This window comes from Scomber japonicus, chromosome 4, assembly GCF_027409825.1.
Source record: "Scomber japonicus isolate fScoJap1 chromosome 4, fScoJap1.pri, whole genome shotgun sequence".
Taxonomy (NCBI): domain Eukaryota; kingdom Metazoa; phylum Chordata; class Actinopteri; order Scombriformes; family Scombridae; genus Scomber; species Scomber japonicus.
Window position 1 is genome coordinate 12060507 of NC_070581.1, and position 27725 is coordinate 12088231.

At 40.7% G+C, this 27725-nt stretch overlaps 1 protein-coding gene and 5 non-coding genes across 6 annotated transcripts; 1 reads left to right on the plus strand and 5 right to left on the minus strand.

The window, feature by feature from the left end:
- Positions 1-25075, plus strand: LOC128357560 (solute carrier family 26 member 6-like). Its single transcript, XM_053317924.1, has 18 exons — positions 1-379; positions 528-667; positions 1300-1410; positions 1721-1869; positions 3318-3482; positions 5102-5254; positions 6641-6723; positions 7007-7154; positions 8544-8657; positions 8804-8881; positions 9282-9377; positions 9516-9622; positions 10616-10685; positions 13513-13602; positions 14012-14170; positions 15880-15934; positions 20699-20820; positions 25037-25075. Exons 1-18 carry the CDS (start codon positions 234-236, stop codon positions 25073-25075), a joined length of 2025 nt encoding a protein of 674 aa, XP_053173899.1. The 5' UTR covers positions 1-233.
- Positions 20968-21040, minus strand: trnar-ccu (transfer RNA arginine (anticodon CCU)). Its single transcript has one exon. It is a non-coding gene; the product is annotated as a tRNA-Arg (tRNA).
- trnar-ccu (transfer RNA arginine (anticodon CCU)) lies at positions 22816-22888 on the minus strand. Its single transcript has one exon. It is a non-coding gene; the product is annotated as a tRNA-Arg (tRNA).
- On the minus strand, positions 23887-23959 carry trnar-ccu (transfer RNA arginine (anticodon CCU)). The gene has a single exon. It is a non-coding gene; the product is annotated as a tRNA-Arg (tRNA).
- On the minus strand, positions 24872-24943 carry trnam-cau (transfer RNA methionine (anticodon CAU)). Its single transcript has one exon. It is a non-coding gene; the product is annotated as a tRNA-Met (tRNA).
- Positions 25076-27083: 2008 nt separating the features above from the next.
- trnar-ccu (transfer RNA arginine (anticodon CCU)) lies at positions 27084-27156 on the minus strand. The gene has a single exon. It is a non-coding gene; the product is annotated as a tRNA-Arg (tRNA).
- Between the last annotated feature and the right edge of the window lie 569 nt (positions 27157-27725).

A 27725-nucleotide genomic window follows, 5' to 3' on the forward strand; every position in this document is an offset into this window, starting at 1 on the left:
CTCGTGCGGCCTCGCGCTGATACAGAATAGGTCAGCCTCTCTCTCTCTCTGACTCGCTTGTTTATCTGTACATTCACTACTACTCTTCTTCTGCTTTGTCATGTAACTTCATTCACATATTTGACACATAAAGAAAAGTCCACGAGACGCATTAAACACAGACCCTGTGTTCCAACAAGAACAAAGTTAAAGTTGGCTAATCTGCCAGTAATCATTTAGACTTTAGATTTTAGATGGACAGCATTGACCGAAATGGCCTTCCCCACTACAGGCAGTCTTATCTTGCTGTCGCCTTGGACGAAACACAGCTGGATGTCCTTGGGCAGCGGGTAGAAAAGAAGTCCCTGACGTTTTTGGAGAGGGTGAAGACACAGTGTTGGTGAGTCAAAAGATAGGTTTTGTTTTCGGAGTTGCTGCATGTCAGTTTGGGCCTTCTACCACACTTTAGGGCTAACAGATGATTTAGGTCCTTTATCTGAAGCCCTTTATGTGTGTGTGTTTGTATATGTGTGTTTGTGTTCTTCCAGGTGTTCTGGTCCAAGGCTGAAGAGCATTCTACTGGGCTTTCTTCCTGTCCTGTCATGGCTGCCTCACTACTCCATCAAAGAAAACGCCATCAAAGACGTGGTATCTGGAATCAGTGTTGGGATCATGCATCTGCCGCAGGGTGAAGATGCAGCAACAGATAACAATCACATATTGCCTGAATAGAGCCATGTATATTTGACCTCTTCTTATCATATTCTCCACATAATTTAGCCAATTGATTTCTTTGAGGATTTAGGTTATAATTTTCAGTATACATGTTGAAGACAAAAACATGACAAACATTCATGAAATCTTTTTTTTACCTGACATGGCAAAGACATTTTGAGCAAATGGTGCAAGCAAGTTTCTTTCCGGAACCATCACACCTATAACTGAAATTCAACAATGCAATCCTATATAATGTACATGCTTCTGCGCATAGATAAATGTTCCTTTTTTCCTTCTTCTATCATTTTCCATTATTTGGCAGTTCTTGTAAAATCGCCAATCAGGGTGTCGGTCCTGTCAGAGAAACTTGTACAACTTGACCTTAAGGTGTCTGCCGTCCTTTCAAAGTACAGAATGCTTCATGAGTGCAGAGACCCTGAAATCCTCCAATAATCCTCTGATGAGTTTTTAAAAAAAATGCACAGCCATTTCTGAGCAGTTGAGTTCTTAAAAGAAATATGTTTTTAATTTGCTTTTAGTAATATACACTAGCTGTTCATTGAAGACAGGCTTTTCATCTCCACCTTTTCCTTTTTTCCCCAGGCATGGCCAACGCCATGTTGGCAGGAGTTCCTCCAGTGTTTGGTCTGTACAGCTCTCTCTATCCTCTGATCATCTACTTCATATTCGGCACTTCCAGACACCTCTCTATTGGTGACTATCAAATGATGTCCATATCTAGAAAGTATCCAGTGTAGAGTCTTTCCAGGATCAATGCCTTGCTTATTGGCACCTCTGAAAATGTATTACTGAAGATATGGTTTAATATTGCACAAAATATCTTTAAAAAATCCCACACCATTTAAAAATTAGCCACAAAAAATTACATGTAAAAAGGAACGCTCATTAGTAAGACTTGTATGCATTCATACCACTGTGTGATTACCAAATACTCTTAAACCCAACACTGCATTACTGAGTTAAGATCCTCTGTACTGTTTGTGTGTCTGTTTATGTGTTACAGGAACTTTTGCCGTCCTGGCCATCATGATTGGGTCTGTGACAGCTAACGTGGAGTTGCTAAGCAACGGCATTGAAGAGAGTCAGGTTGATGTGGAAGCAGCCAAAGTGAATGTGGCTGTGCAACTCACCTTCCTTTGTGGCCTCATACAGGTACACACACATGCACAACAGACAATACATTGGTAAATAGTATGCATAAGCACTCACTCACCGCTGTGCTGTTGACCTCTGACCTCTGACCTCTGACTCCATTATGGAGATGAGCAGAAGAAGAGAATTTCCCAGTAGACTTTCGCTTAAGCATCACAATTGGTTTCATCATTGTACCTCTATTGTTGTGCATACACAACATGCTGTGTTCTCTAAAACACTCAAACTGCATTGTTGCTTTTGTACCCTTCTTCATGACAGGTCAACTTGAGGTATTAAAGAAAATATCTGCCCTAAAATGTTTTAAAACAATGATGTTCATTTTGTTGTTTGGTATATATTTTTATTCCTCTATAATGTATGGGAATTTTATGTTATTACACCATGCCCAATCCTCTGCATGCAGGTTCCCCTTGCCAGTTGATGTCACAGGTACAGTACAGAGAGAAGTGGGTGATCCCCATCTCACCTCCTACATTGCCATGAATTTAAACCTCTCTGTATTGACAGGCATGTTGCCCTTGTGTAACAACAACTATACAGGGAGACATGAGAAATCAAGAGATACCAATTTCTACAGTACACATTGGCAACAATGACCAGAGTGGAAAACAGCCACATCTGTTGGATTTTCACTTTTCCTAAAACTGCCACTTTCTCTTTAGTCATTGCTCACTCTCCCACATATAAAACTGTCTCCAATAGTGTTATACCTATTGAAATGCCTTCTGGTAAGTATTAGGAAATCATATTGACACGCAGGCTAAAGGATATGGCTAATCATTTTCTATATTTTTCTTATTGTTAACAACTCTCATAGGCAGAGCCAAACCAACAATGAACTCATCATACTTACAAGTATTGTGTGCATATCCAAAGCCTGATATATTGTGTTCCTTTGTGCTGTAGACCTCTGTTGTTGTCCAAAAACTACTAACATATATAATTACTAACAAATTAAATCACATTATTAGTTGCTTCACCACTAACAGTTTAGGCATGTCAGTTTGTTCAGAAATGGCTCCAAAGACTAATAACAGCGATAAAGATTTTATTCTCGAGAAATTCTGTGTAAGGCGTATGCAACTTCACATGTGCAGGAATGCACTTCTGTTTACAGAGTTGCATGTTGTGCTACAACTACCTCTTGACTTTATACTCATGTTATTTACAATGTACCATGTAGTACATAGTCACAAGAATATCACCCAGTGCAACAGTGTGGATCATCAACGTGTTTTTAATAGTTTTTGGAGAAATGGAGCTCTACAGCACAGGCGAATATGACATACCAGGCTTTGGGTATGCACACAATACTACAACACATGGTGTCATAAAAGCATGACAGGTCACTTAAATGAAATAATGAAAATACTCTGTATAAACCATGCACCATGCCAAAAATCTGTAATTTAAGGCTGTGTGTGCATATGTGTGTGTTCCCTCAGCTCCTGCTTTACCTGCTGCGTGGCGGTGGTGTGTGTCGCTGGTTGTCCGATCCTCTTATTAGAGGCTACACCACAGCAGCAGGCCTGCATGTGATCGCCCTTCAGCTGCCACTGATGACTGGAATACCTGCACAGAGATACACTGGACTGCTGGCTTCAGCTTGGGTCAGTTGAAAGACTGTAGTAATGCACACGCACACACACACATACGCAATACACACACACACGCAATACACACACTCATGTAAGCAAGATTTCACACTGCATAAGTGTCCTCAGGCAAGACTTTGAAGCTATACAAGCTCCTGTATGACTTTTATGTGGCTGACCTCAAGGTTCAAGAAAAAAGAGCTGAAGTCCTCTCTCAGATAGCCTCCAATCCTTCAGCTTCTGGAATTAAGTGAGTTTCCTCAAAGGGGTCCACTTCATATGGAAAGCCACTTTCTGTCTCCTATTCTTTAAGCTTAATGCATATCCAATACTGTACTGGATGGTCGAATTTTGGCATCAGTACACAAAGAAAAAACATTTGGTTGGCATTCAAAAATTACCACTCTCACAATGTATTGGGTATTAACTGTTTTTGAATGTTAACAAGAGATTGTTTTAGTCCTTAATATGTTAAAACACTAATAGAAAATAAAATTTTAGCATAAGATATAGACCAAAAATGTTGCAACCATGTTTTAGTTGTTCAGAAAGCCTGATAAAATACGCCACCTGTGTAAGAAACAGATGCTTACAAACAGAGGGGGTGGACTATCTGCAATATGCATACTTAAAATAAAGTTGTAGTAAAATAGAATAGTAGACATAATAGCTGACCCTAACCTGTAACTGCACCAAGAGCAGAAAAAAATACCTATATATACAGTAAGTAGAATATTATTAACATTATTATATAATAATCACATGTGCTTGGAATTTGGTAGATCAAAGAGTAATGAGAAGCTGATTGAGATATTATAGAGCTTAGCAGTGGAAGTTGAAATGTGTTATGTAACATCTCAACCGGAGTGCCTGCCTGAGAAGTTGCTGTGGCCTCAGCATTGTCCTCAGGTACAACTGGGGTTACCTGGGGTCATCTGTAGATGAGACATTCAGACCACATGTTGATGATAATAATGATCTGTGGCAGTTTGATCAAACTGGATGTCAGGTGGACATAATCTCTGTATGTGTCCTGCATTATTTTCATGGGAGGTGCTGTGAGGTTATGAATTGCCAGGCTGGGCTTATGTGGATCCTAATTGTGTCTGTTATCTCATAACTCAAAGATTCTAATAATCTTGGAAAAAGCTCCCTTTCTGACTGCTGGGGTTGTGTATATTAGCAATTTTCTTCTTAGTCTTGGCATTACAGGGAAAATTCAAGCTTGGCATCAAATTTTCCCAAACATGAACCTTGTCACCACTCCATGAACAGCATATCAAGGTGTAGGCTGAGTTTGGAAAGTGTCAAGGCGGGTCATGTTTGTCAATGGTGGTTTTCTTCTGGCATCACTGGACCATAACCTATTGTGCACTGGAGCGGTTTAAAGAAAAGAGTGTCTAGACATATCTGACAGGGAAGTTGCCTCAGAGCATGAGAAAATATTCTGTTAAGAGTTGATAAATGAGTGTACACACTTTGCTAAAGTCATTTAAAAATATGTATGGTAATTGTTACTTGTTGATGTGTGTATGGTTTTACAAGACATACAAAAACTGTGTGTGTGTGTGTGTGTGTGTGTGTGTGTGTGTGTGTGTGTGTGTGTGTGTGTGTGTGTGTGTGTGTTCTTCCAGACTTTAAAGGATCTTCTGTATGGAGTAACCAGCACTGTACCAGGAACTCTGTCAGTCTCCTTGGTTTCTATGGTGATACTCATCGGAGGCAAGATGCTGAATGAGCGCTTTAAGAAGCAGCTGCCTGTCGCTATACCATGGGAACTTATACTGGTGAGAGATACAAACTAACAAACACACAGAGAGACAGATACACACACACACACACACACACACACACACATGCACACACACACACACACACACACACACACACACACACACACGCACACATGCACACATGCACACACACACACACACACACACACACACACACACACACACACACACACACACACACAGTAGACTCATGCCCATAAGATGTACCCAGATGGACAGATGCCACAGTGATGAGCTGACAAATGACTCATAATTATATAAAAATCTGTTGATATCTCCAGAGTCCCTACATACAATACATTTCTGCACCTGGTCACTGATTAATCATCATTCTGTCTTTTGATGTTTTTTGGGGTTTTTTTTTTACATTATTCTTTTTATATTATTTATTTTTTTCTGCTTATCAGTTATTTTATTTACTATATACAATGTAGTATCTCACAGTGAGTTACTTTAATTAACTGTAACTAAAAGCCTAAAATAGAATAAAAAACATACATTTCAATTGATATAAAAACTTATAAGGATACTTGCAAGAGTTACTTAAAAATTGAAAGCAATTTTATTTTGTTATTCCAAAAATAAATTACAAAAAAATTAAAAGACCATTCCATAGGATTTGGTGATATCAGTGGTGAGGCTGCACATTGCAATCAACTGCATACCCATCCCCTCTCCCTCCCCTCCCAAGCATGTAGGAGAACTTACGGTGACTGCAAAACTCTCAATAAACATGAAAGGCCCTCTCCAGAGCCAGTGTTTGGTTTGTCCATTCTGGGCTACTGTAGCAACATGGTGGGCTCCATGGAAATTGACCTGCTCCCTTTGTAAACATAAAGAGCTTATTCTAAGGTAACAAAAACACATTGATTCTTATTTTACCTTGTTTAAGTGTCATAATAGTAATCGTATGCCATAAACCACATAGATGAGCAATATATATATATATATATATATATATCAACCTCCAACCCATATTATACCCTTAAAGAGTACGGTTAACTAAGATGCTGAATGAAACACATCCTGAAAAAAGGGCAAAGGCAAACTTGCCAACATTGACACTGAGCTTGGTGCATAGAGTGATGGAAAGAACCCAAACCAAACACCCACAAACTAGAAAAGAAACATCTGATTGGTCATCTTTAAATCTTTTAGATGTATATGTGGGTTCACGTGATGATCTGTTTAAGTATGTGAAGTTACAGTGTTAATCATGGATCTAAAAAGACAACCTTAACACCGTGTTTTTGTGTACATGTGCATGTGTACAAGCAGACTGACTGATTTGACATTTAGATGCAGAATACTGTATATAGTTCTTTTCCAAACTGGACATTCTGCACAGAAAATGTCACGTCTATTGTTTTTCTCTCACAGATTGTCCTCGGCACGATCCTGTCAGTGCAGATGGATCTGACTGGACAGCACAGAGTCCAGGTGGTGGGACACATACCCAGTGGGTCAGTAGAACTGTGCCATTGTCTGTTTTTCCTTGTCATTTAACTACTGTGTTGATTATTACCTTACCTTAGTTCACCTTATATTTGAAGTGATATAGCTTTGAGGCTTTTAGATTTAACTTATATGTAAATCTTTATATTTTAACTTTATTCACAGTATATTGTGACATAGTGAGTAATGTGTGAGTAATTCAGTCACTCAATTTAAATGGTTGGTGATCATTATTTTTAGATTATTACTTATTTCAACCTTTCTTTCTTTCCTCCTCCTCCTCTTCTCCAGTCTGTCTCCCCCAGTTCTTCCATCGTTGTCGCAGGCCAGAGAGCTGTTCATTCCAGCTCTGTCTGTCGCTCTGGTTGGCTTCAGTTTCCTTTCAGCCATGGGCTCAGTGTTTTCCCACAAACATGGCTACCCCGTGGACTCCAGTCAGGTAAATTCACAGTAGTTTTAACTCTTTCACGTTTGTTATAAAATCTGCTTTTTGAACGATTGCTAAAAAAAAAAGATGTAGAAAAGTTCGTATTATTGTTATACAGATACATAATCATTTAAAACATCTAAACCGTTTTAAACAAAGTACAAACTTAAACAAAAAAACCAAAAAATATAAATCCTATCACAACTGATTCATAAAATGTGTAAAGAGAGTTTAAGATGAGTTTAGACTTGAAGTAAATCATCCTTTCACACAGAAATAATCCAGTGTGAGCCCAATTTTAAAGTAAATGAGTTATTTTTGTGCTTATGTTGTTAAGCACTTTCTCTGTTGACATGCTCTTGAGCAAGATACTCCTTAGGCACTGCTTCTTAAAAAAAACATTTCAGTAAACTACATGCAGCAATATACTGTTAGCTTACCATGTGACTAGTGTAATATATAGTGCATAGTGCATCTAGAATTGCCAGTAAATAACAACATGTCTACAGTGTTGCTCCAGTACAATATAGCTTACTCATGTTAAAATTGTACTTGGACCTTGTGGGAATTAAATGTGAGCTGTATCTATGTCTGTGTTATTGCAGTTATTACTGATTGCCGATAGAGATAGATAGATGTTTTATAAAAAGAATGCCTCAAGATTGAAGGGAGTGTCCAGAGAATTCTGCCAATTAATAACCCTAATAAAGAAATAATGATGCAGGGCCACGGCTCTGTTCTCAGCAGTGATCAAGTGGTGCAAAGCAGCTTGATGGTTAAAAGTGGGTCTGACTTTTCCTCACCAAAGGTTCTATGAGCCAGATGAATTCCATTTGTAGCTTCACTGAAAGAAAGATGCTGCAGAGATATTTCAGTCAAACCAGTAGAGCGAGGCAAAATGTTCAATTGGGATGTGTCACATAATGTGAGCCCCTCAAGATTGGAGCATATGTAAATGAAGGACAAACAAGAACAACAAGCTCTGGTTAGATGACATCCATACAGAACTAATCAAACATGTTGTGCAGGGCTTGTCAAGTATGAATTAATTGGGAAGAGTGACGCTTATTTCTACAAATTGATTTCAGTGAGAAGAAAGTTGCTAACAATGTATCAGAGTTGATACCCTGCACTTGAAGTACCAAACTTACTACTCAAGATTTATAACAAGTTCTTGATTACATTTTCAGGCTTTTGGCTTATTAAGCTCTAAATTTAACAGTACCATTACCAAAAATCTATGAACCTTATAAATTACCACTGAAGACCATTTTCATTTAACCCATTCAAATCTCAGAACAATATTTTTATAATAAGATCTAATCCTAAGATATTATTTTGGAGTTGAACAGATGAAAACATGATAACCTTTCAAATTCCTTGGGTCTGTCGCTGCTTCAGGACCTGCTGGCTCTGGGTCTGTGTAACACCGTAGGAGGATTGTTCCAGTGCTTCGCTGTCAGCTGCTCCTTCTCTCGCAGTATGGTCCAGGATAGTATCGGTGTCAAATCACAGGTATCCCATTAAACCCAAAAGTCACCTTTGTCTTTAAACAATGTTGAAGATGTCTTTTTCTTTTTCTTTTTCTTTTTCTATTTATATTGTCCATATTTCTCATTAGTCCTTTTTTCCCTCTGTGGTGTTTTTATCTACTTTCTTAGATGGCAGGTTTGGTATCAGCTCTGGTGATTCTAACCATTTTGTTGGAGATTGGTCATCTCTTTGAGCAGTTGCCAAAGGTAAAGTGAGTCTGTGATAACAAATATCATATATGTTTCCCATAAAAGTTGTTAAACAAGGCCTCGCATGTTCTGAGGGTTAGGGCTCCCAAAGATATGAATGTGTCATTCTTGAAGTTTTTAATACTGTTGAATTGTAAAAAACTTGAATGGTGATCTACCATTCTCTTTCTATAGTCATAAGCAAATCTACAAGTCATGAGGTGAGAACCTCTAGCATCACCACACCTCTGCAAGGTTATTGTCACACAGTGCACAAGAAAAAAAACAAAAAACAATATACAGAAGAGACTGTACAACAAAGTTTGCGTTGACAGTTCTTATGAAAATATGGCTTCAAATAAACCACCATCATGAATTATAGAGCTTATCAGTGAAGATGTTTTACTCTGTGTTCCAGGCAGTGTTGGCAGTGATCATCGCAGTGAACCTGCAGGGGATAGTGGTTCAGATCAAAGATGTGTGTGTGCTCTGGAAGTCTGACAGATTAGACCTGGTGGGTCACACACACACACACGCACACGCACACACACACACACATCATTGTAGTTTATCATTATTCAAGCTCATAACACAGAACAAAAATCCCCTCTTGATCCTGCACCTTTCATCTCTCCTCCAATCTCTCCTCTAGCTGGTGTGGGTCACATCATTGATTTCTACCCTGGTCTTTAATCTGGACTTGGGTCTGGCCGTGGCAGCTGTCTTCTCTCTGGTCATATTCATCTACAGGACACAACAGTAAGTACTGGATATTTTACTTGTGCTACATGGAACATTTTACATTAAGAAATCATTACTGCATTTGAGAAATTCTAATTATCATCAAAATCAGACAAGGGTCTGATTTCACAGGAAATATCCTGCACAAATGAACTGTGAATTGTCCCCCATCAACCACACTAAGCTGATAATACTTTCTAACTTGGAAATAATATCATTTCCCAGCCAGTGGGCTTCCAACTGAGGTACCATATATTAAAAATGTGGGAAAAACTAACAGACAAGATAAAATAAAATGAGAATACAAGTGGAAAACAGACAACTTTTAAATCAACGATCATTTACTGTGGGGCCTGTTAAATTAGAAACTCAACCGTTACATTGATATTTAATTAATTCAAAAGACTTTTGAATAACATGACATGTCTGACAATGTATCATTCACATTTATACTGTACATCATAAAGACGCATTGTTTGGTGGCACAAAACAAGAGATCATTGAACTTTAAGTTGAAGTTAACTATTTTTACTTTGTACAATTGTAATAAATACATAATAGGTGAAAAAATGTTTTGTAAAGTACAACAAAGACATAATGATCTTTGCAGTTAAATGCAAAGGAGATTGTGAAACTTTGACTGTATTTTTGAGACACAATAGAACAAATTTAACAGCAGTTTATAAAATGCTGCATTTAATGATTATTGTTTCCAATCATACAATATGTTTTCTTGTTTACTTGTATAAAGAGACTATTAGGGTAACACAAGGGTGAGAGTGTTCCTTTTTGTTGTTCTTTTATGATTTTCATTTAAAATACAAAGAGTCTTTACTGAGTCAAAGACTGAGTTGATTTGTCTTGTCGTCATTTATTTATACATTTTTTTCATACATCTTAAAACTTTTGTATCTCTTTCCCTCCTCTCACTTGTCTCCCAGGCAGACTTGCATTCTCATTAATATTCCCCTCTGTATCTCTCCTGTCTTTCATCTTGTCCTCATCTCCCAGCTCCTCCACTGTTGTTTTGGGTCGTATTCCTGGTACAGACTGTTACAGAGATGTGGGACTCTACACTGAGGTACACTCAATCTGTCTCACAACTCTCACAAAAAAGCTCTTGAACCTCAAACAGTTTGATAAAGTTTGGTTGAGATCAATTGAGATGAGGCCTAAGATCATTAGGAAATTACATGAAAGAGCAAACACAGTCCAACCAAAGACTTTGAACACTCAAACTTCTTGTCATCATCTGCCATCTTTGTTCTGTGTTCATTAACTTACAATTACTTTTGTCTGGATTTAATGATATGAAAACTTTCCGAAGATGCATTTAATTCATTTGAAGAAGAGGCTAATTTTTAAAAACTTTTAATTAGCTGACAGCAGCGATTTCTGTCCATGAGCACAAACCAAGAACTAAGTCAGTATCTAATTAAGAGCCCATAGGTTTTTTATCTGAACTCTTCTCTGACTGTTTCCTTATGTATTTAGAGTTTATATTTTTCTCCACCAGCCACCACTCTCATGTCTGTATGCTAAATATAAGACTGTAAACAGAGGGACAGAGGGACATAGCTAGCTGGGCTCTGTCCAAAAATCCACCCACCAGCATCTCTAAATTTTGCAATTACCATGTCTTGTTTGTTAAATCTGCACAAACAAAGATGTAATGTACATGTTACGTCACCATTTCCGCTGAGGACAAAAGTCCAGGAATTATGTCAGTTCAATAATTAGTTACCACATGTATGTAACACACCTTTTTTGTGTTTACAGATGAAACAAATAAGGTATGACCTATTAATTAGTGAGCTTTAGATGGGTGGATTTTGTTGCCTTTGAACAGAGCCAGGCTAACTGTTTCCCCCTGTTTCCAGTCTTTCTGCTAAGCTTAGCTAACTAACCATACAAGCATGACAGTGGTATTGACCTTATCTAACTCTGGCAAGAAAGCAAACAAACATATTTCCCCAAACTGTAGTACTATTCCTTGAATTAAGTTGTTTCTCACTTGGTTAAACAATTACTGAATTATAAAGAAGGCAGTGTTGTTACAACTTTAAAACATTCAACTCTCTATTTGAAATCACCACCATATTGTCATTTTTTTACAACTAGCTCACTTTGAACTTTTTCTGTCTCCACTTTCCTGTCATAATGTTCCTCTGCAGCTGAGCTACCAAACTGTTTACAGAACTTGTTCAAATAAGTGTCAGAGACATGTGGCAGAGAATTCACAGAAGTTGCTCGAGATATTTGACATTTTATCCCATTAGTTTTACTTTTGGACTTGAAACTTGAAAGCAAGTTTAAAAAATACTATGCTACATCACAATAATACTACATTTATAGTGAAACAAATGACTGCTTTCATACTTATATCTAATATGGAGCCTGCCTGTATAATTATCTGTGTAATGGTTCATGAATCTAATGGTTCGTAATTGACCAGCAGACCATTATTCACCTCCAATATGCAAAGGACTGACTCACACTGACCTTACATAATTGCTGCTATTGCAGGCTCTGGACTTGCATATCTAAAATGTCATCAGTGTGAAACACAGTCAATAATGGATTCTCCACAGCCTGTCTTGTATGCATATGAAACACACCCTGCTTTCAACCGGATCACAGCATTTGAAATGCAAATGCAAATCAGCATGGCAAGCACTAGATGGGTACCAATGTGCAAGATGTAGATCAATGTCAGTCTGAATAAGTGCCAGTTATTAATGGAAAAAAATATGACAATCAAAATAGATCTTAAAGTTTTATGTTTGAAAATGTTGGAATGACTTGAGATTGCCAAAGTATTTCACTGTACTTTCACTCTGTACATAAATTGGTTTTAGAAACTGCAGGAAACCATTAGATCACTGCATTCTCAACATGTGCAGCAACACTCATTAACACCAAATTCTCCGCTGAAGGTCAGTTTTTTTTATAAACGTAATGAGGTACTCTGAATGGTGCAGCTGTCATGCAGCCAAAACACGCTAAAAATAAATCCCTGGCTGAAAACCTCCATCTGTCACCCATCAAAACACCAAACTGTCACCAAAGGCAATCTGCCTGAGCTCAGAGCATCAGTGGATTCCTGTCAATGTCTTGCTCTCTCTGTTCCCTCCACTTCATTCTCTCTTCAGTCTGTTACACTGGTGGCTGAAGCACAACTCCCCTCTGTGCATTTTGTCAAGTACACATCGTGCATTCATAATGGGGTGTGTAGTAAAAGTCCCCCATTATTAATTCATCTTGTATACATGACCCTATTCTTTCTTTTTTTTCTTTCTTTGATCGTACACTGTAGAAGCAGATTAGTTTGGTCCGTGTTCATCAATAAATAAAACAGCCAAGCTTTGTTTTGCCCAAATGCAGTAGATCCTTTATAGGTTGGCACTAACTCAACAGCACATACACAGTTTGCTTGGTGGAAACAAATATGGGTTGAACAGTAGCTGACAATGATTCATCATTATTCGTCTGTTTTGATTTTTGTTATCAGGCTACAATAAAATACCCCAATCATGAGATGGGCAGCATCTCTAAGTCCAAGTCTCTAAGTATCTAGGTCACAGTTTTAAAAACCATTGAAAATAAAGTATTTGTCATAGCAACAAAAGGAATTCACACAAATGGAAGATGACGTAGTCTTTAAAAAGTGAGGGATAAAAATACAATTTATAGCAAAATGGAGTGAGTTAGTATGCCTGTTAGAAGAAACACAAGCACAACACAGTTACAGTAAGTGAACCAGATTACTGTTGCAAATTTTGACCCTCTGTCCGGACAGTCACTATTGTGCTAAGTTGTCACATAAAGATGGGACATGCTTTAAAGTTATTTTTTTTAACATTGAGCATGTAATTCATTAAACGTGTGTATGTGTGTGTTTTTAACAGGCGATGCAAGTTCCTGGCATGACTATACTCTCCTGTTCCAGTCCAATTTACTTTGCCAACTCTGAGCTGATCTTCACAGAGATCAGAGAGGTGCCAACAAATGCTGCACACTCACACATATGCACACATACACACACATAAAAAGAGCATTGTGAAATGAATACAGATTAGGCTATTAGAAAGAAGGAGAGGATGAGATGAAATGATTTTGAGTGCAACAGTCCAAGATTGAGAAATGGGCTTGTAATTGTAATTCAGAGAGTAAACAAGGCTGCATTCCTTCCATGTGGAGTCCAAATATCTGGATATATTTTTACAAGCTGCATTGCTGCCAGCTGCTTTGTACAATATACAAGGTGTGTATATTCAGGTGGCATGTGTGTGTGTGCATGGCTGATTTTTGTGCTTGTGATTCCTTAAGTTAGAAAAGGAAAATCTCTCAAGGATGTTTGAAGAAATTCTTAATGTATTTTCCACAATTTTTTCAATCAACATCCAGACAGTGAGTCGTGATCAGAAGGAGAACCCAACTGGAGTCCATACCTCTTCCTCCTCTCCCTCCTCCTCAGCCCAGTTACTGACACACACTCATTGCTTGGTTCTGGATATCAGTTCTGTCAATTTCGTGGACTCTGTGGCCATGACAGCACTTTGCAAGGTGAGAAAAAAAAGAGCTGTCTGGAGCGCAATGTGTAAACTCATCTTCACATTGATTTTCATTCTTTTACCTTTATTTTGCTGCTTGGCACTCATTATTTTGGTGATTCTGCATTAAACTTCCCAAAGATCATCTGTCAATCAAACAATGAGTTACGATAATAGGGAATTTTCTGTTGATTAACTTTCTGTAGGTAGTGCTCTTTATGTCTGTCAATGGCGTCTGTCCTTAATTACATTTTTTTCTCTGTCATCCAAACCAGGAGGTTAACACGCATATTATCTCTCATGGCATGTCATGATTCATTTATTTGAAAACTCAGCATCACTAATACCATATAAAAACACTTGAATAATAAACATTCAGTCAGACAACCACACAACCAGCAAATTACGACACAACCACACAAATACGGCTAGACAACCACAAATCACATAACAGTGATATTTACTTTACACTCATCCACCCTTGTGAAATGAGGAGCAAGAAAACTGTTATTAGTGAAGTGTAATTCATTGTGACTAACAGGGTGTAACTGCTAAAGTGATGATGAGGTATTGTGTCAAGAATAACTCTGTCATTCAGCGAGGGCATAAAACTTGACTGAACAATAGTTTCAATGTTTAGTCCTTTAGTTCAATACAGAAAGCCTAAATTAATTTTAAATGCTTGAGTCAAATATCTTGAATGACAGTCTGCTGTCAAATATTTGTATGACTCAACAGGAGTAATGTGGGTACCATTTTTCAAAAGCAATCATGTGATAGATGTGGAGAATAGCATGTACTTTATCTTATCTGTATTTCAAACAAGTCTATGATTAAGAAGTAGTGAGTGGCAAGCATAAAAGGAAGACTGAGACTGAGTCTGAGTTGGACAGGAGCCAGATTTATATAACAAAGTATGATTTGCATAAAAATGGATGTTGAAGTATATTGTACATAGTAGTGGGCTTGATTCACCAATATCAGCAACAACAGTCTGAGTTTTCCCAACTGAGCGTCATCTAGACTGAAGACTATATGTTTGTTAAATTGGATTTAATGATCAGCAATATCAGATGCTTTTGAGAAGTTAATAAAGAGAGTAGCAAATATCTTTTTTTTAATCCAGAGTGGAGACAATGTCAGTGGCTGCAACTGCACTTGGTTTTATGATGTGACTCGGGCAAAAACCATACTGTTGTAAATTCAGTGAGTCATTGAGTTAATGACATCTTATGCAACTCTTCCATGGAGTTGTTAAGAAAAAACAAGAAGTGTGGATAAATAATAGGGCCTGTAAGATGAAGATATTTTTTCAGTTTAATTTGATCTTTTAAGACGTGAACAGCAGTACAGGTTGATTTCAAACTTAAAATACATTTTCAGATCAAAACCTTCCAATTGAGGTTTTTTTTTAGTCATGAAAACTGCTTCAGTGATTGACTGTCCCCACATTGACTTGTTTCTGCTGACCAGAGACATATCCAACTAATTATTATGTAAGGCTAGATGAGATGTCCAGTAATTGCATATTATATAATGAAATGTGATACGCACCCTTTTACTGATATGACTTTATCTCTTCCTCCTCTATGTCCTTAATGATAAAAGAAGAATATTCATTCACCAGCTTCATAGTCTACACGTGCTTGAATATGATGTGTGTGTGTGTGTGTGTGTGTGTGCGTGTGTGTCCATTTGTGTGGGGTGTGTGCTATTCAACAGGTTGTAGAGGACTTGGGAGTCCAGGGAGTCAGTGTGTATCTGGCAGCGTGCCCAGGTCAGTTTCATGTTTCATACTCATTTATCTCATAGTGTGGCTCTGTGTCTTTGTCTCACACCCATTTGTTCACTCACTCATACACCCATGCTGTGTTTTTCCAATGCTGGAGTGTGTGCGTGCATTTGAGAGTGTGTCCTACTATTTCCACAGATCACTGACAATCACACAATAGTTTATACATGATGTGTGTGTGTGGAGGTTTTTCTGTTACTGTTACCACAGGTCAGACCACTCCTCCCATATCGTAGCTCTGTTTGAAATGTTTCCCTTTCTCATTTTTCCTGTATATGTAGTTATTATCCAACCTGGGCTAAGTCTTTATCTTTTTTCGACATAAAAACATAATTTCTGTCAATTAGGAAACTATCACACTTCATTTTAAAGACATCACAGCAACATCATCAAACACAGCTCTACAACAGAGAACAACAACATGCAATTAGACAGGATAATACATATACTGTATGTATAATAATGCACTGCAGAATGCATCAAGTAAATACTGTTTAAGCAGAACATAGAGTTTTTGAAGCTACGGTATTCTTGGTTTCCACAGAGAGAGTTTTATTCCAGCTCCAGACTCAGGGTTGTATACCGGATAGTCTACCCAGCTCATGTCTCTTCCCATCAGTCCATCATGCTGTTCAGAGATGCCTCAGCACCCTGCCCAGGCCTCTGGAGGTATGCTGTGTCCTGCTTTCATGTCAAACCATACTGTAGATATACTATAAGGAAAAAAAATGTTTGAATTAGTTTTATTCTTTTTTCTTTTTTCTAATTTAGGAATTCAATTAAAAAATTTATTTTCTATATGATTGTCTGTGAGCACAATCTTTAAAAAAATATATCCTCAGGAAAAGATAATCATGTATCTATTTTGCCGAACTGGTTCAAGAGATTTAAACTGTTTCTGCAGGCACATTAATGCTTTTACATGTCACTTCATATAACAAGTGTAAAATAGATTTCAAGATATTTTAACGGTTGTATAATGTATTGTCATCTCTTCTAAGGAAATCAACCCAAATGTGACTGAATGTTGAACCTACGACTCGCCTGGTGCTTATAAAACAATACTACTGTATAATCTTACTGTAACAAGAAGACAGGAATAACTTCTTAAGGTAACAGTCCAATTTTTAAGGTGGCAGACAGAACCATCACAACTTCTTTTTTTCCCTTTTATTTTCAAAAGAAAGTAATTTACATCTTAACAGTGTGTATATGTGTGCACTTTCCATATATTTTCATTTTTAAACAATAAATGTAATTGTTCCCCAATTTGCACTAATATTGACCTCTCTGTCATGATGTATTTAATTAAGATTTAAGATTTATGATTCTTTATTGTCATTGTACAACCACATACAACGATATTCAGGTGCACTCAAGGACTGGGCTCAAATATCAATAAATAAATTAAATAAATAAATGCATCCATTCATCATGGTCTCATCTGCACAGCAAAACATGTGCCAGTTGTTTTACCATAAAGTACAGAATAGGTTTAATAGGACAATTTCTGTCCCAAACAACAGTCAAAATTTAAAAGTTTTAGCCATCCAAATTAGCCAAACAAGGTTAATATATTTCAAAGTTACTGTCTTTTTTAATCCCAAATTCCTTTTCTGTTACTATTCTTCTGCTGCAGCTGAACAGGACTGTCTGTTATGACACAGAAAGTAAGGAAATTCTTACTAAAATGACTGTGATTATGGAAGATACCCAGTTTATTTTACTAGCTCCCATGGCTACAGCTTCATATCATCAACATTTTATTTGGACAGGATCCTCAAATGATCATCATGAATAGGATGAATGATTACAGCAAGAAAAACCTGTTTTAATGTTTGGAGGGACACCTGAATGTTGGTTTAAGGCATACTTGAATGGCAATCAGCTGCCAGTAAAAACAGTCGTCACAGGATAGGTTTTGATCTTTCGTCCTCTGAGTTATGGTACCAGGATTCTTCCACTTCAGTCACACCCGATAGGATTCCTTGGTTAAGGAGGCCAGTGTCTTGTCCATCAAGTGTTCTGCAATAACTTAGTTGGGATATAATAACTTTGAATGTAAAAAAATAAAGGTACTCAGTCTCCAGAGTGAGAGTGCAGAATAAGATAAAAATATAAGTACCGGTAGATGGGAATTGGGTAGTGTTTTCATAATTACGTCACAGGCTCAGTCTTACCTGTTTGTTTTGGATTAAGCAACAATAGCAGCGTTGTCTTACTGTAGGTTACTGTGTAGAAAAATATGCAATTCCCATCCCACTTTTTCTTTTGTTTGTTTTTATTTTCTTTCACTTTTAGAGAAGTGTACACTGTACCTTTCACCTCCACACAGTTTTAAAGAGGGCTTTTCAAGAATGTACCAATTACAATGAAACAATGTGTTCACCATATGGTCTTAAAATCACAGTCCATGTGACTGTAATGTGAAGAATGACTTTGGATATAATGTGAAGTAAGCAAGTGATTCAACAAGTGTAACAATCCTTCATTTGTGTGATAGGATTGTGTTGGGATTGACAGTGTAGTCTATATACAGTATATATAATGTATATATTTGTAATCCAACATAAAAACTAAGCAACCAGTGTGTGTTTTTTGTGGTTTATTACAATAATTGACAACTCCGACTTCTCACAGTTTTCCTCATAAAAATGTAAAAGCCACAGGTATTTTAATTACTGAAATGGGAAAGTTAAACAATTTTGTTTGGAAAAATATGTTTTAAATGTATTTTCTGGTTTCCTTGCGTCTTTTGTCCCATAGTGAATGCTTTCCTTGCTGTCTTTTGGGAACATAATTGTGTTGCAGTTCTGCCAGAACCCTCTAAAAAAGATTTCAAGAAACCTTCCTAGTTAAGTAAATTCCAAAAATACGAAGTACAGTTTTTAAAATATAATTAGCAAAGATGTTTCATTTACTGCATGTCCCAGAAAATCAATATTACAGCTGTGTCATTAATGAAAAGAAAGGCTCTCTAATTGATTCAAGTAATATTAGTCATAATCAATCCCTCCCTGTTATTGGCCTCATAAATAGTAACCACTTATCTGTTACCACCCTTGTGTGTCATACTGAGAAAATGAATAGGAGGGCAGAGGCCAAAGTTTATAGAAAATACACTGCTTATGCACTGTTTTATTTAAATACACGTCATCATCAAAGTCTTCTTTCCCCGGTGGAGTAAACTGAACTGTCTTCCTGTTACTTGAAGCAGACAGAGAAAGTGCTGTGAAGAACCTCAGAGGTTAAGAGGCTGTATTTGTTTCTGAGAGTGAAACCAAGTTTTATCAATAAACACAGAGGCCACGTTCAGGGATCTCAGAGGAGTTAATATCCTCTCCGTACTGAAAACCGATTTTCATCTTCTGAGGATCAAACCTTACCAGACAACAAGACGCCTGTCTCTTGTGCCTCCTCTGTCACTTGTCCTCTGTCTTTTCCTCTGATAAATGAGAATACTGAAAACAAGTGAACATCTAAACTTAAAAAAAATTTATAAACCTGTGCTGACAAAAGCTTTGAAATAAGAAAATGAAGCTACACATCAGTTGACAGTATCAGATCTATACATGAAGTGGGAGATGTGATCAAGGACATCTTGCTGACAGTTAAAACCGACTATTAGACGATGGTTTTGATCCAATGACCTCTGCCTTATTGGCCCAGCCAAGGTCTATCATGTCCCCAAGTTGTTTGTGAAGGCCTGCCATTTCACAATTAATTATAATTTAGCTCTAAATAATAACATGTCCTGTCTCCCGTCAGTCACATGATTACGTGCCCGAAAGGTAAAGTTAGTAACGGAGTTGCAGCTGCGACCAGGGAGGGAAGCAGCGGGAGAAATAACAGTGATTTGGGATTTCATGTTGCTCTAAAAAGAGAGAACTTTACTGCAGGTAAGTGGGGTTTGTAGCTGTATTATGTGAGCATTGTAACATCAGGCCTTAACCACCAGCTAACCACAGTGTGTTCCTTGAGGTAAAAAGTATGATAGGCGTCTTGTTTGTGTTTGTATTAGTTAATTTCTTTTGTCATGGCATATCGTATTTCTGTTCACCATTTTAGAGAATATATAGCCTAATTGTAATTTTAAGTATGCTAGTGTTACTGCTAGCTGGCAGCTAATTTACGTCATCCTACTTGAGGGAGCTGACTATATACAAACACCCGTTAACGCAAATTCGTTTTAACTGTTTTTTTTTAAAGGTGATATAGTATAGTGTGATTTGTTTGTAAGATTACATGTTACATTCTGTTTGAAAATGGGTTGCTACAATTTGACAGATTATGCTGTACCTTATGTATATGTATGATGTTTTGAAGTTTTGTTCCATGTGATCCTTTTTAAATTTGAACACCTGCCCCTCTAAAGGTCTCTGCATGGCCCTGTTCCCAAGCAACAACAAGTGAGCAAAACTTTTCCTATTAAAAAAAAGACATCAATGACACACTCGATACCATTGGGTGGCAGTAATTAGCTAGCTTGGATTTTGCCAGCCGCCAAAAAACATAAAAAGACAAAGACGAGGTAGCCACTAATCACGGAAATAAAACAGCCACCATCAACATGAGTGTTAAAATGAGGTCAGGATTAGGTTTGTGACCTCCAAATCATTTACACTCATTGACCCATTCAGAGAAAAAAATGGTCACTACATCAGTTCAAAGGCGGTATAGGAAACTAGTGCCAGTAAAATGTTGTGAGCAGAGGTTGGTTCACTCTGTAAACCTTTGCTGTCTCTGCAGTAACCGATGTCTTTAAGGCCAACCAGCCAACAGCACGCTTCCGCTACGCCACTCTGCTGTCAGTCACCCCAGATGGGACTCGAACCCAAGACAAGAGCAGAGAAGCAACAAGGCTGTTGTTGGTGCACATGGTCGACAGATAGACTTTGTGTTGACCTTTTCTGTCTTTTCAATGACTGGAGTCTTTAAAGCCAACAGGACATAATGATTTAGCAGAGGATGGTTTCGATCCATCGACCTCTGGGTTATGGGCCCACTCTGCTGTCAGTCACCCCAGATGGGACTCGAACCCACAATCCCTGGCTTAGGAGGCCAGTGCCTTATCCATTAGGCCACTGGGGCTTCCGATACTCTACCCGTAGAGCGACGATGTAGACAATGTGTACGGGGACATCAATAGGGAGCAAACATGTCACAACAAAGCCATGAAACCATGGGGAACCCAAGACAAAAGGACTGACGCGATGACTGGAGTCTTTAAAGCCAACAGGACATAATGAGTTAGCAGAGGATGGTTTCGATCCATCGACCTCTGGGTTATGGGCCCAGCACGCTTCCGCTGCGCCACTCTGCTGTCAGTCACCCCAGATGGGACTCGAACCCAAGACATGAGGAGAGAAGCAACAAGTCTGCGGTTGGTGCACATGGTCGACAGATAGAGTTTGTGTTGACCTTTTCTGTCTTTTCAATGACTGGAGTCTTTAAAGCCAACAGGACATAATGATTTAGCAGAGGATGGTTTCGATCCATCGACCTCTGGGTTATGGGCCCAGCACGCTTCCGCTGCGCCACTCTGCTGTCAGTCAGTCCAGATGGGACTCGAACCCAAGACAAGAGGAGAGAAGCAACAAGGCTGTTGTTGGTGCACATGGTCTACAGATAGACTTTGTGTTGACCTTTTCTGTCTTTTCAATGACTGGAGTCTTTAAAGCCAACAGGATATAATGAGTTAGCAGAGGATGGTTTCGATCCATCGACCTCTGGGTTATGGGCCCAGCACGCTTCCGCTGCGCCACTCTGCTGTCAGTCACCCCAGATGGGACTCGAACTCAAGACAAGAGGAGAGAAGCAACAAGGCTGTTGTTGGTGCACATGGTCTACAGATAGACTTTGTGTTGACCTTTTCAGTCTTTTCAATGACTGGAGTCTTTAAAGCCAACAGGACATAATGATTTAGCAGAGGATGGTTTCGATCCATCGACCTCTGGGTTATGGGCCCAGCACGCTTCCGCTGCGCCACTCTGCTGTCAGTCAGTCCAGATGGGACTCGAACCCAAGACAAGAGGAGAGAAGCAACAAGGCTGTTGTTGGTGCACATGATCTACAGATAGACTTTGTGTTGACCTTTTCTGTCTTTTCAATGACTGGAGTCTTTAAAGCCAACAGGATATAATGAGTTAGCAGAGGATGGTTTCGATCCATCGACCTCTGGGTTATGGGCCCAGCACGCTTCCGCTGCGCCACTCTGCTGTCAGTCACCCCAGATGGGACTCGAACTCAAGACAAGAGGAGAGAAGCAACAAGGCTGTTGTTGGTGCACATGGTCTACAGATAGACTTTGTGTTGACCTTTTCTGTCTTTTCAATGACTGGAGTCTTTAAAGCCAACAGGATATAATGATTTAGCAGAGGATGGTTTCGATCCATCGACCTCTGGGTTATGGGCCCAGCACGCTTCCGCTGCGCCACTCTGCTGTCAGTCACCCGAGATGGGACTCGAACCCAAGACATGAGGGGAGAATCAACAAGTCTGCGGTTGGTGCACATGGTCGACGGATAGAGTTTGTGTTGACCTTTTCTGTCTTTTCAATGACTGGAGTCTTTAAAGCCAACAGGACATAATGATTTAGCAGAGGATGGTTTCGATCCATCGACCTCTGGGTTATGGGCCCAGCACGCTCCCGGGGACTCGAACCCAAGACAAGAGGAGAGAAGCAACAAGGCTGTTGTTGGTGCACATGATCTACAGATAGACTTTGTGTTGACCTTTTCTGTCTTTTCAATGACTGGAGTCTTTAAAGCCAACAGGATATAATGAGTTAGCAGAGGATGGTTTCGATCCATCGACCTCTGGGTTATGGGCCCAGCACGCTTCCGCTGCGCCACTCTGCTGTCAGTCACCCCAGATGGGACTCGAACCCACAATCCCTGGCTTAGGAGGCCAGTGCCTTATCCATTAGGCCACTGGGGCTTCCGATACTCTACCCGTAGAGCGACGATCTAGACAATGTGTATGGGGACATCAATAGGGAGCAAACATGTCACAACAAAGCCATGAAACCATGGGGAACCCAAGACAAAAGGACTGACGCAATGACTGGAGTCTTTAAAGCCAACAGGACATAATGAGTTAGCAGAGGATGGTTTCGATCCATCGACCTCTGGGTTATGGGCCCAGCACGCTTCCGCTGCGCCACTCTGCTGTCAGTCACCCCAGATGGGACTCGAACCCAAGACAAGAGGAGAGAAGCAACAAGGCTGTTGTTGGTGCACATGGTCTACAGATAGACTTTGTGTTGACCCTTTCTGTCTTTTCAATGACTGGAGTCTTTAAAGCCAACAGGACATAATGAGTTAGCAGAGGATGGTTTCGATCCATCGACCTCTGGGTTATGGGCCCAGCACGCTTCCGCTGCGCCACTCTGCTGTCAGTCACCCCAGATGGGACTCGAACCCACAATCCCTGGCTTAGGAGGCTAGTGCCTTATCCATTAGGCCACTGGGGGGTTCCGATACTCTACCCGTAGAGCGACGATGTAGACAATGTGTACGGGGACATCAATAGGGAGCAAACATGTCACAACAAAGCCATGAAACCATGGGGAACCCAAGACAAAAGGACTGACGCGATGACTGGAGTCTTTAAAGCCAACAGGACATAATGATTTAGCAGAGGATGGTTTCGATCCATTGACCTCTCGGTTATGGGCCCAGCACGCTTCCGCTGCGCCACTCTGCTGTCAGTCACCCCAGATGGGACTCGAACCCAAGACAAGAGGAGAGAAGCAACAAGGCTGTTGTTGGTGCACATGGTCTACAGATAGACTTTGTGTTGACATTTTCTGTCTTTTCAATGACTGGAGTCTTTAAAGCCAACAGGATATAATGAGTTAGCAGAGGATGGTTTCAATCCATCGACCTCTGGGTTATGGGCCCAGCACACTTCCGCTGCGCCACTCTGCTGTCAGTCACCCCAGATGGGACTCGAACCCACAATCCCTGGCTTAGGAGGCCAGTGCCTTATCCATTAGGCCACTGGGGCTTCCGATACTCTACCCGTAGAGCGACGATGTAGACAATGTGTACGGGGACATCAATAGGGAGCAAACATGTCACAACAAAGCCATGAAACCATGGGGAACCCAAGACAAAAGGACTGACGCAATGACTGGAGTCTTTAAAGCCAACAGGACATAATGAGTTAGCAGAGGATGGTTTCGATCCATCGACCTCTGGGTTATGGGCCCAGCACGCTTCCGCTGCGCCACTCTGCTGTCAGTCACCCGAGATGGGACTCGAACCCAAGACATGAGGAGAGAATCAACAAGTCTGCGGTTGGTGCACATGGTCGACGGATAGAGTTTGTGTTGACCTTTTCTGTCTTTTCAATGACTGGAGTCTTTAAAGCCAACAGGACATAATGATTTAGCAGAGGATGGTTTCGATCCATCGACCTCTGGGTTATGGGCCCAGCACGCTCCCGGGGACTCGAACCCAAGACAAGAGGAGAGAAGCAACAAGGCTGTTGTTGGTGCACATGGTCTACAGATAGACTTTGCGTTGACCTTTTCTGTCTTTTCAATGACTGGAGTCTTTAAAGCCAACAGGACATAATGAGTTAGCAGAGGATGGTTTCGATCCATCGACCTCTGGGTTATGGGCCCAGCACGCTCCCGGGGACTCGAACCCAAGACAAGAGGAGAGAAGCAACAAGGCTGTTGTTGGTGCACATGGTCTACAGATAGACTTTGCGTTGACCTTTTCTGTCCTTTCAATGACTGGAGTCTTTAAAGCCAACAGGACATAATGATTTAGCAGAGGATGGTTTCGATCCATCGACCTCTGGGTTATGGGCCCAGCACGCTTCCGCTGCGCCACTCTGCTGTCAGTCACTCCAGATGGGACTCGAACCCAAGACATGAGGAGAGAATCAACAAGTCTGCGGTTGGTGAGGTAGCAGAGGATGGTTTCGATCCATCGACCTCTGGGTTATGAGCCCAGTACGCTTCCGCTGCGCCACTCTGCTGTCAGTCACCCCAGATGGGACTCGAACCCACAATCCCTGGCTTAGGAGGCCTTATCCATTAGGCCACTGGGGCTTCCAATACTCTACCCGTAGAGCGACGATGTAGACAATGTGTACGGGGACATCAATTAGGAGCAAACATGTCACAACAAAGCCATGAAACCATGGGGAACCCAAGACAAAAGGACTGACGCAATGACTGGAGTCTTTAAAGCCAAGAGGACATAATGAGTTAGCAGAGGATGGTTTCGATCCATCGACCTCTGGGTTATGGGCCCAGCACGCTTCCGCTGCGCCACTCTGCTGTCAGTCACCCCAGATGGGACTCGAACCCAAGACATGAGGAGAGAATCAACAAGTCTGCGGTTGGTGCACATGGTCGACAGATAGAGTTTGTGTTGACCTTTTCTGTCTTTTCAATGACTGGAGTCTTTAAAGCCAACAGGACATAATGATTTAGCAGAGGATGGTTTCGATCCATCGACCTCTGGGTTATGGGCCCAGCACGCTTCCGCTGCGCCACTCTGCTGTCAGTCACCAGAGATTGGCTTAGGAGGCCAGTGCCTTATCCATTAGGCCACTGGGGCTTCCGATACTCTACCCGTAGAGCGACGATGTAGACAATGTGTACGGGGACATCAATAGGGAGCAAACATGTCACAACAAAGCCATGAAACCATGGGGAACCCAAGACAAAAGGACTGACGCAACAAGGCTGTTGTTGGTGCACATGGTCTACAGATAGACTTTGTGTTGATCTTTTCTGTCTTTTCAATGACTGGAGACTTAAAACCAACAGGACATAATGAGTTAGCAGAGGATGGTTTCGATCCATCGACCTCTGGATTATGGGCCCAGCATGCTTCCGCTGCGCCACTCTGCTGTCAGTCACCAGAGATTGGCTTAGGAGGCCAGTGCCTTATCCATTAGGCCACTGGGGCTTCCGATACTCTACCCGTAGAGCGACGATGTAGACAATGTGTACGGGGACATCAATAGGGAGCAAACATGTCACAACAAAGCCATGAAACCATGGGGAACCCAAGACAAAAGGACTGACGCAACAAGGCTGTTGTTGGTGCACATGGTCTACAGATAGACTTTGTGTTGATCTTTTCTGTCTTTTCAATGACTGGAGACTTTAAAGCCAACAGGACATAATGAGTTAGTAGAGGATGGTTTCGATCCATCGACCTCTGGGTTATGGGCCCAGCACGCTTCCGCTGCGCCACTCTGCTGTCAGTCACCCCAGATGGGACTCGAACCCAAGACATGAGGAGAGAATCAACAAGTCTGCGGTTGGTGCACATGGTCGACGGATAGAGTTTGTGTTGACCTTTTCTGTCTTTTCAATGACTGGAGTCTTTAAAGCCAACAGGACATAATGATTTAGCAGAGGATGGTTTCGATCCATCGACCTCTGGGTTATGGGCCCAGCACGCTTCCGCTGCGCCACTCTGCTGTCAGTCAGCCCAGATGGGACTCGAACCCAAGACAAGAAGAGAGAAGCAACAAGGCTGTTGTTGGTGCACATGGTCTACAGATAGACTTTGTGTTGACCTTTTCGGTCTTTTCAATGACTGGAGTCTTTAAAGCCAACAGGACATAATGAGTTAGCAGAGGATGGTTTCGATCCATCGACCTCTGGGTTATGGGCCCAGCACACTTCCGCTGCGCCACTCTGCTGTCAGTCACCCCAGATGGGACTCGAACCCAAGACATGAGGAGAGAATCAACAAGTCTGCGGTTGGTGCACATGGTCGACGGATAGAGTTTGTGTTGACCTTTTCTGTCTTTTCAATGACTGGAGTCTTTAAAGCCAACAGGACATAATGATTTAGCAGAGGATGGTTTCGATCCATCGACCTCTGGGTTATGGGCCCAGCACGCTTCCGCTGCGCCACTCTGCTGTCAGTCAGCCCAGATGGGACTCGAACCCAAGACAAGAAGAGAGAAGCAACAAGGCTGTTGTTGGTGCACATGGTCTACAGATAGACTTTGTGTTGACCTTTTCGGTCTTTTCAATGACTGGAGTCTTTAAAGCCAACAGGACATAATGAGTTAGCAGAGGATGGTTTCGATCCATCGACCTCTGGGTTATGGGCCCAGCACACTTCCGCTGCGCCACTCTGCTGTCAGTCACCCCAGATGGGACTCGAACCCACAATCCCTGGCTTAGGAGGCCAGTGCCTTATCCATTAGGCCACTGGGGCTTCCGATACTCTACCCGTAGAGCGACGATGTAGACAATGTGTACGGGGACATCAATAGGGAGCAAACATGTCACAACAAAGCCATGAAACCATGGGGAACCCAAGACAAAAGGACTGACGCAATGACTGGAGTCTTTAAAGCCAACAGGACATAATGAGTTAGCAGAGGATGGTTTCGATCCATCGACCTATGGGTTATGGGCCCAGCACGCTTCCGCTGCGCCACTCTGCTGTCAGTCACCCCAGATGGGACTCGAACCCAAGACATGAGGAGAAAATCAACAAGTCTGCGGTTGGTGCACATGGTCGACAGATAGAGTTTGTGTTGACCTTTTCTGTCTTTTCAATGACTGGAGTCTTTAAAGCCAACAGCACATAATGATTTAGCAGAGGATGGTTTCGATCCATCGACCTCTGGGTTATGGGCCCAGCACGCTGCCGCTGCGCCACTCTGCTGTCAGTCACCCCAGATGGGACTCGAACCCAAGACATGAGGAGAGAATCAACAAGGCTGTTGTTGGTGCACATGGTCGACAGATTGAGTTTGTGTTGACTTTTTCTGTCTTTTC

Excerpts from the sequence above, each read along its gene's own strand:
- LOC128357560 (XM_053317924.1), top strand. The coding sequence starts at position 234 with ATGGACAGCATTGACCGAAATGGCCTTCCCCACTACAGGCAGTCTTAT. Across the intron at positions 8,658-8,803 it reads GTATCGGTGTCAAATCACAG|ATGGCAGGTTTGGTATCAGC; the intron begins GTATCCCATTAA and ends CTACTTTCTTAG. Across the intron at positions 8,882-9,281 it reads TCTTTGAGCAGTTGCCAAAG|GCAGTGTTGGCAGTGATCAT; the intron begins GTAAAGTGAGTC and ends TCTGTGTTCCAG.